Source organism: Buteo buteo, chromosome Z (assembly GCF_964188355.1).
Source record: "Buteo buteo chromosome Z, bButBut1.hap1.1, whole genome shotgun sequence".
NCBI classification, from domain to species: Eukaryota; Metazoa; Chordata; class Aves; order Accipitriformes; family Accipitridae; genus Buteo; species Buteo buteo.
The window spans coordinates 76,178,367-76,187,546 of NC_134204.1; the positions used below are offsets into that span (position 1 = coordinate 76,178,367).

Sequence of the window (9,180 nt, forward strand, 5' to 3'; positions counted from 1 at the left end):
CGAGCCCCCGGCTCCCCCCGCAGCCCCCGGCCCGGCGCTGCGCGGGCAGGCGCCAGCCGCCCCCCCGTGTCGTGGGTGTCCCGTCCCCCCCCCCCCGCTCCTCCCGCGCCGCAGCGCCGCCGGCGCCCGGGGGAATCCGAGGCCCGCGCCATGGGGCGGGGAAAGCGGCGGCGGCGGGGGGGCAAGGCCCGCCGCGCATGCGCAGCGCGGCGACGGGCATATAAGGGGGGCGCCGGGGCGGTTGTGGGCAGTTGAACTGGCGTGAGCCGCGCGGAGCCGGTCGCCGGGACGAGGCCGTTCGCCGCCTTTCTTGCCGTTCAGCTGCCGAGCCGCCGCCGCCCCCCCAGCCGCCGCCATGGTGAAGAGCGTGGGCAGCCTGGTGAGTCCGCCTTGGGCGTAGGCGGCCGCCGGCCCCGGCCCTCCGCCGGGAGAGGGGAGCGGGAGGGGAGGGCGGCGAGGTGAGCATCTTCCCCCACCACCACCCCCGGCGGCCGCCGGGAGAAGCCGGGGCGAACGGGTGCCCCCTCCTCGGGCCGCCGCGGGCGCCGGTGGAGGCCGCGGCCCGGCGGGGTGGGCGGGTGAGAGCCCGCGGTGCGGCGGGGAGGCGGCCCGGGTGGACGCGGGAGGGGCCTGGCTGACGGCTGGAGCGGGGGAAGGGGGCACGGACGGGAGGGCCCTCGGTCGGGCCGCGGGGGGCGAGCGAGCGACTGCACCGCCGAGGGCGCCAGGTGGTCGGGAGGAGGCGGGAGGCGATGCGGTTCCGCGCTGTGGCAGATTGTCGCTCATCTCCCTTTAAAGTCTTAGGGAGACGTCGCGTTTTGTGCCTCGGGCTGGTAGCGGGCTACTGCGGTACCCTGATTTAGAAGTCCCGGCTTCCTCATGGACTGCCAGCGTGTAAGGGACCGGGCGGCTCCCTGAGACTGGCCCAAGCTCTGGTGTGCTTCTGGATAGGAGTTCGTGGAAAACATGAATCCCGTTTTCCTGACTTGAAAGGAATTGCTAGAGCCCGTTCCTGTACTTCAAGAACAGGAGCTGCTGGCAGAAGAAGTATTTCCCTTGTTATGGCGCTGACTTGTTCAGTACGCTAGTGCAGCACCTCGTTGTTTGGACGGTTCTGTGAATACAAACACGTCTGCGGCTTGGTGATACAGAATGGTAACAGCCCCGACCAACACGTGGAGAATACTCTGCTGGTGGTGAAATAGTATGTGGTCTTGTGCACAGCAGCTGACGTGGTTGATAGACAACAGTAGAGTATTTGTTAGCAGTAACTTATGAACCCAGATCTCCAAAAATACTCTCTGTGCAAACTTAGTGAGCCCTTCATTTCTGGGAAAATCCTGCTGGGCTAGTCTTGCATTTTGAATTCGAAATTTGGTTGAAGTGTCAGTTTGGTCTGATTGTGAGGGGCCTGTGAGTCATGCTGTATGGCATCAAGTTTGTCTTATAGGCTCTTCTATAGCCAGGTCCCTGTATAAATGAAAAGCACGGCAGGATTTCCCCATTGGATCGCTAAGGTATTAACATCTGACATGTGAGCATTCTAGTTCTTGTGACCACAGTTTAAATACCTGTGAATGCAGAAAGCTCCTTAAAGGTAAGATGAACAAAATGCCTTATCATTCAGGTCCTGGAGATGGAATGGTGTGTGAGTTCAGCCTGAAATTCTTATTCCGGTTTGCTTCTCTCCCCCTTCCCCCTTCTCTGTTTATGGAGGGACAGAATAGGTGAACTTTCTGAGTGAGTTTTGAGGTTTTTGGTACAGGCTTGAAAGTAGAGAGTCAGTAAACCTGGCTTTGGAGGAAGAGCCTGCTCTAACTTAAAGTGGACTAGGCTTTCACTGTCCTCCCAGCTATGAGCATTCATTAATAGTCTGCTGTAGTTAAAGCATGGTTTTGTTGCTTATTCATGGAGAGCATGGACTCAGCAGTCATGTTGACAACAAGATGTTAGCATCAGCAACACCCAGAGTATTCAAGTACAGTGCAACTGGGATTTCTGGATTAATTCTGTTTTTCAGTAAAGCAGACTTGTATTCTGCTCTGATACAAAGAGGAAAGCCCCTTTTTTCACTACCTGCAAAAGCTTCTGTGAGTGACATCTGTAAAGGAATGTGAACATGACAGCTAGCTAGATGTGGCCCCTCTCCTAACACACCTCTTCAGAAACTGACTAGCTTCTGAACAATGGCAACTCTCAGGGTACCTTACTGGTCCCTCTCAAGTCCCTGCTAGCAGACAGAAGGAGCAGTACTTCTCTTGGTTTAAGTATGCGGTCTTGAGATGGGTAACTCATCAGGGTTCTAACAGGGTTTGACTATGGGACATAACGCCTTTTATAGCCGAAGCTAATGGGGTATATAAGCCGTTAGAAAGCTAGTGTTGCCAAAGCTTTCCTATTCACACTAGCTGCCTCTCTTGAGTCTAAGCACATGTTGAAGACTCACAGCTTCGGATGGAGATGGTAGTTTTAGAAGTGGTGTCTGCTTGGGAGTTCAGGCAGTTGAGTCTGTTTATGCTAGCTTCTGTATTAAAAAATGCAAACTACTGAATTATGTAGTAACCATGGGCAGTCAGGTGATGACTGGGTTAATCCAAGTTCAAGGGTGACTTGATATGTGTTGGAAATCATCTTTACAACTAAGGTCGACACCATCTGACAGATTTGATTAAAGCTGTCTTACCTATTGCTGAGAGCAGCAGACTCCTTTCAGCACTGTCCATAGTCAGTAGCCTCTATTTTGAGGTATTACCTGGTGCTGGGAATCCCTGCTGCACTAGAGGCTTTCATTACTAGAGCCCTTTCTCTTGGCTCTTGGAAACAGAGGCCTACCACCAGTGTATTTGTTGAATGCAGCATGCCCTTTTCTGCTGGAGGATAATACAAGCAAAATGAGGTCTTGTGTGTGCTCAGGGAGGTTGTAGTTAAATGCTCAAAAAAAAAAAAACCCAACCCCAAAACCAACCAATGAACTTGACAGAGGTTTCCCCCAGTAAGGTGGTTAAGGTGCTACCTGAAGAAAATATTGGTTAATAAAGCCCTAAGATCCTCTAATAGTGTATGACCAAATGGTCTTGTGGTGGGAGGTTCCCCTTGTGTTAACAAAGATGACTTGGTTTTTATATGAAAACTTGTCACTTCACGGTTACCACTAAAAACTACTGTGGAAGTCATTTGGACAGGTCAAGTAGTTTGTTTTGCCACCACTACTGTCTTCCTTCTTCCAGGGAAATTAAGCTCTCTGGGAAGACTTTCAGGACTTCTCCCTAGTTCAACATTTTTTAACTTGCAAGAGTAAGCACCTTTGGACCCTGCATGTCTTTTCACTCTCCCACAGCAATTTTAGCTGATGCCAGAGATGACTTGCCCGGTAACACCTGACTGTAGTCAGGACCACGTCTCTGGTGATGTGTGACCAACTGTAGGTATCGTGCCCTCCCACTCGCCCCATGTTCTGTGCAATAGCAAACCTGAGGTGTGTGGCCATATGACGAACACATCCCAGGACTAGATTTCCTTTTGCAGAATGCAGTAATTATGCAGCTGGACAGAAGACTTAAAGGTAAGAAGAGGATGGTCTAACTGGCAGGTGCAGGAAGTGGAATCAGTAAAGAGCTGGTGATGTTACAGTGCAGAGGTGTGAGAAGCTATACCAAAAACGAAGCTGGAGGATTTGAAGGCGGGGAGGAGTGAGGCTTTACCAAGGAACTTGTAGTATAAGTAGTTGAGGGAGCAGCTAGCATGGATTGCTGTATACAGGGACATTGAACTTTGGTGGTGGGAATGGGGTACTTTTGGGATTGGGGTGCAGGAATGCATACTATGTCAGTACAGGAGTGGGGGAATGTAGGGAGATAGGAAAACTTACTGTTCCCATCTCTTTCAGACTTGAGTGTAGGTGGTGTGAAGTGTTAGCTACTGATCTTACAGCAGAGTAGACTCTCTGAATGTCCAAGATGCAAGGATGGAAGAACTCAACGTGTGGAAGCTGCGTTCCTGAAGATAGCTACACTGGGAGGGAAAATGTCTTATTAACAGGGAGATGTTAATGCCGGGTGTATTTAAAGTTACAGGAAGTTATGAAGGCTTTCACGTAGGTTTATACATAAGAGAGCTGGTGCAGGACCTTTTGCTTGCTTGTTAAATATATGCGTGACCAGTTTGACTGTGTGCTCTCTTGCCTTGTCAACTGCATGGCATTCTTTAGTTGGGGGGAATAGCTTACTAGACTCAAGTCTTAACTTAGTGTGGCTGAGTGCAGAAGCTGGCATTAATTAGTTAACTCCTGCCCTGCAAAACCAGCCACTCCGTACAAGTAAGTATGGCAGTAACCATATTGCTTTCAGTTAGCTGTGGCTGACAGAACTCTAATGTTCTAGTCTGTTAAGTTCGGGAGAGTAAAGCAGCTATCTTTTGTATCCATAATCTGAAATGAAGTTTATATTAACAGCTCTCCTGAAGCTTGCATTGCCATGATAATGAAGTTGAGGAATGTTGAAGTGGCTTGTACTTGCTTTGGAAAAGACACTGTCAGGAAGTAGCTGATAAGCATTTTTTGCTTCTGCCTGAGATACTTGTTTGCCTCTTGGTAGCATGCAACTATTTATTGTTTTTAATGTCTTTTGGCTCTGCTAAAACATTCACTTTTCGACCAGAAAACATGGTTAATGGCATGTAAGGAGCTCTAAATTCCAAAGAACATTGTCCAAAAATGATAGGTGTGACTGAGTGCAACAGACTCGAAGCTCTAAATAAGTATTGGGTTTTACTTGTGTAGTCTCGATGTGTAGTGTTGCTTTGGCTACTGATGTTGCATGTGGGTTCATCTGGCAAAAGTAGTAAAATAACTATCCCGTGAGGCTGCTTTAGAAAACATGCTGTAGAGTAAACCACACAACATCAGAATTATGTTAGCCATTGATTGGAAAAGGCATCAAACTGGGTGAGTGTAGAAAGACTTGTGTCCTTTTCAAATTCTGCAGAGGAAAGTCTGTCCCAGAATAAAATGGAAGTCTTCCTGCCAAGGCAGAAATGAGAAAATGGATTATTAAAAACCATAAGGATCACATTCAGAGGGTGACACTGAACAGAGCTGCAGAATTGAGGATTGTAGGGTAGATGAATTTCTAGCTTAGTTTCCACAATTCAGTGAGTTGGGGTGACTGAGCATTGTGGTCTTTTCTAATTGAAGAGTCATAAGACACTGGCTGGTGATGCTAGCACTGAAAGCAGATCATATTGAAGCACTTACATGATGGTACAAATATCCCAGTTAAGTGAAGTGTTTAAAGAGCTACCAAAATGGTTAGTCTGTTAAGGCTGAGAGCAAGGTAGCTTTGGGATTAGTCTAAATTGTTTCAGAAAGGAGGGGAAAAGTCATTAATGTGTTCAATTCCTTTTTTTGTAGTCCGAATTTGAGGCAGAACTGAAATCTGCTGGTGAGAAGCTTATAGTCGTTGATTTCTCTGCCGCGTGGTGTGGACCGTGCAAAATGATCAAGCCCTTTTTCCATGTAAGTAGCCTTTCTGTTTCTATTGGCAATTGTATGAAGTATACAAATGTTTTTGTGCTGCTTGACAATAGCATGGGGGGAACTTCCTTTTGCCACATGTGATTGCCAGCATTTTCTGGAAAAGGGAGAAGTCACAGGAGTACCTAGAAACTGTGAAGTTAAATATACTGACCTCTGATATAGCTGGGAGCTCAAATGTGGTTTAACTTCTGCTGTCCTAATGCTTACATGCATCTCGGGAATATAGGTATCTCACAGCTGCATTGCCTCAAGAGGTGGAATATAGAGTGGAAACAATGCTTAGCCTTCTGTACACAGTTACCATAATCACTCCAGCTGTGTTTAGGTGGCAGTGGTGTCTCCTGGTAAAGTATGAGATAGGCTGTAGTATCTTTTCGTGATCAGCTGAAGGCTGTACGAGAGAGTCTTTCACCTATGTGTTGATATATTTGAGTCTTCTCTTGGGGGGGTATGTTTGAACAAGTTTCAACAGACTCTTCCAGGTATTGGAGCAGAAAATAACATTTTTGATCTGGTCAGCAAAATAGCTGCTTTAAGGTTACAAGGCAAGTTTCACTGGGGGGGTTTAAGCAGCACCAGCCTTACAACTTATATGAATGTGTTTTTTAAAAGAAAGCTTTCCTGGAACATTGTAACTGCATAGTTTCTTATTTCATTCTAGAGTTTGTGTGAGAAGTATGGCGATGTGGTGTTCATCGAAATTGATGTGGATGATGCCCAGGTATGGTCTAGGGTAATGCTGAGAGAAGGCAGCTCATAAGTTCCACATGAGAGTCCAAGTGACAGTGGAGAACTCTTTTTAAAATGTCCTTGCAGATACTGAAATAAAATGAGATTACTTCAACTTTGAGAAGCAGAGGTAGGGGTTTAGCACTTATATAGGAAAGAATGATATTTTTTTTTGAAGGACACCTGAACAGAACAAACTGCCTTGGTTATCTGCACACTTGCGGCCCTATGGCATGTGTGAGAACTTGGGAACACTGACCCTCTACTTTGGGAGGGAGTGTTAGTCTAAGGCCTCAAGCTGCTTTGATGCAATCTTCCCTAAAACTAATGCCTCACAACTGTCTGGTGATCTGTCTGGTCTCTCCACTGCTCTTGGCACTGTTTCCTCTTTCATGTCTTGAATTAAGTGCAATAAAATGTCTGCTGTAAAGCAGTTCCAGCAATGTCAGATAGGTACTTGCACAGTGTCAGGATGAAACACAAGTGTTGATGCAGGGCTCTTGAGCATTACAAATAGTCATCTCTGTTTTGATGCAGAGGTCCCTTTTTTCCACACACAGAGTACAGGTATAGTAAATGTATCTTTGCTATTGCATGAATTAAATGCTGAAGGGAGGATCTTTCAGGCTTACTTCAGGGAGAGCACTGGTTTTGGTAGTGATGGACTACCAGAAGTGCTTTTGCTTCATTTTGAGCAGTAATGGCTTTGCCCTGTCACCTAAACAAAAGGGAGCTAGTGGGTTCTAAACTTTAAACATCCTTCAGACATGCACAGCTGAAGATTGTCTTCTGCCTCTTCCAGGATGTTGCTACGCACTGTGATGTGAAGTGCATGCCAACGTTCCAGTTCTACAAGAATGGAAAGAAGGTAGGCTCTGCTCTTCTGGAACTGGAGCAGGGAAGCTAAAACACTTGAAAGAAGATTGGAAATGTTAGACTACATAGCCTGCTTTCTCTTTAATGTATCTGGGGCACCACTAGCATTAAGACACTCCCGAGACTGAGCAAGTTCATCTTAGTGCTGCATGTGCTGTAACATGTAACATGGACCAGCAGTGAACTGATGAAGCAAACCCTATTGTTCACAGGTAGTGAACTGAGTTAGTGTTACAGGTCGGTCTTACCGGCAGAGCTTCATGAGAGATTAGTGGGGTTAGATGCCTGGGTTAAGACTACTAGTCCCTCTGCCTAGCACCTTGCTTTTTACCAGTCTTGGTTAGTATTTTTCTCTGGATGCAGCTCATGTTCAAGCAGAGACATGACTATATTGTGCCTATGGAATCCCACCCAGACAGAAGTCTCTAACGTGGTTGAATATACACACAGCTGAAACAACTGCTTGGATGCTTTTACATAGCAGCTGTGTAACCTGTGAAGTGAAGGTCCTGTCGCTGTTGGAGGACTGAACAGGCCTCTTGTGCCTGCTCTGCCAAGATGTGTATGAGATGGGATGCAGACTATGCTCTAACAGTGTAGTGGGCTGCCTGTGCAGGGTAGTTGTGAATGGCTGTCTGCCTGAACCATAGAATTGCTGACCTAAATGTGTTATCTTGGGCTTTTAGTTTGCCAAGCAAGCTGAAGGTAGGCTTTTCTAAAGTAAAACAGGGCCTGGATGGAAGTTCCATGGCTGAGGGCAATGGACTTGCACCTGAAGAGTGAGTGTCAGATGTTGGGTCGCCTTCAGTTCAATTCAATATGGGGACAAATCCTGACTACTAATGAACCTTTGACAGTTTTCTCAGGGTAAACTTCAACAGCTTCATAATGTAATTGGAAGAATTGTGATTATGATGTGACAGTGTGTGAAGGTGACATGTTTAACCCTGTTGTGTGGCTTTTCGATTTGGGTGACCTTGGCAGTTCTCTGGACACACGAGTACCAAGCAAACAATTTCATGGCCTGTAGTGTGGTCTGCTCTGTACCTTGCACCCCTGCAGGTACTAGAAGACAGAGCTGCTGGTTTTGAGACATGAATGTTGCCTATATCCTTCTGCTGTGTAAGTTGCAACAAGGACAAGTCTCACAGGAGAATACAGGCTCAGGGACAGGTCATTTGGAGCAATCCTTCCAGAATTTGATTGGTAAGGGTCATGAGCAAGCCAAGGTAACTTTGAGCTACCTCTGCTGTGCAGCGACCTCCAGAGTCCCTTCAAGCCTGTATTTGAGTCTTACACAGCATTGGTTCAGGATCAGTGTCTTTTCCCTTTTCTGTGTAGAAGGCTCCAGCAGTGGTAGTCTGGAAGTGATTCTGTATAGACTCTTGTCCCAGTTTTTGCATGAGTTGAGTGGGAGATGAATAGATGCACATCTCCAAAATACTGCCATGTTTTGGGGGTGAAAACATTTTAGTCGTAGCAGAGTTGAATAGGTATATAGGTGGATGCTATGCAACTGTTATGAAGCATTGAATGCAACAGTTTTAAAAATCAATCTCTCTTTACAGGTGCAGGAGTTCTCTGGGGCCAATAAAGAGAAGCTGGAAGAGACCATTAAAAGTCTAATCTAATCTCCAGCCATGGAGACATTGAAGCATGACTGCTTCGGCTAAGTTATAGCCTCTAACTTTTCTACTTAAAAAAAAAAAAATCTAAACAAGCTAGCTAGTGGTGGAAACTATCCTCCAGATCTATATAAATGACTACAATAAAGTGTAAATTCTTCACTTTCAGGTATTGCCTTGTGTTTCAATGAAAATGAGAGGAATTTCGTAATGTCATCAAGGTGTCAGTTTTTGATGTGTTAAAGAAGTACTGTCTGGATACAAAGACTGTTGTAAAATGCAGCCTGGGATATTGCTGGGGGTGGAAAATTGTGGTGCATGGGATGGCAATGACAGTTGCTTTAGGAGAAGTCTGCTGCCACCTTACTTTTGGGTGGTAGTTGCCAGGCTATAATCTGAAGAGTGGTAGTCTTGCTT

The 9,180-nt window shown here is 46.6% G+C and overlaps 1 protein-coding gene across 1 annotated transcript; it reads left to right on the top strand.

Moving 5' to 3' along the window:
* Positions 1-200: 200 nt before the first annotated feature.
* Positions 201-8,925, top strand: LOC142026549 (thioredoxin). The gene is made up of 5 exons (XM_075019672.1): positions 201-379; positions 5,408-5,512; positions 6,195-6,254; positions 7,065-7,130; positions 8,707-8,925. Exons 1-5 carry the CDS (start codon positions 356-358, stop codon positions 8,767-8,769), a joined length of 318 nt encoding a protein of 105 aa, XP_074875773.1. The 5' UTR covers positions 201-355; the 3' UTR covers positions 8,770-8,925.
* The last annotated feature ends 255 nt before the right edge of the window (positions 8,926-9,180 follow it).

What these genes read in the sequence shown, in the direction of transcription:
- LOC142026549 (XM_075019672.1), top strand. Translation starts at nt 356, where the DNA reads ATGGTGAAGAGCGTGGGCAGCCTG. An exon ending in TTGATGTGGATGATGCCCAG is followed by an intron (nt 6,255 to 7,064) that starts GTATGGTCTAGG and finishes TGCCTCTTCCAG; the next exon opens with GATGTTGCTACGCACTGTGA. An exon ending in TCTACAAGAATGGAAAGAAG is followed by an intron (nt 7,131 to 8,706) that starts GTAGGCTCTGCT and finishes CTCTCTTTACAG; the next exon opens with GTGCAGGAGTTCTCTGGGGC.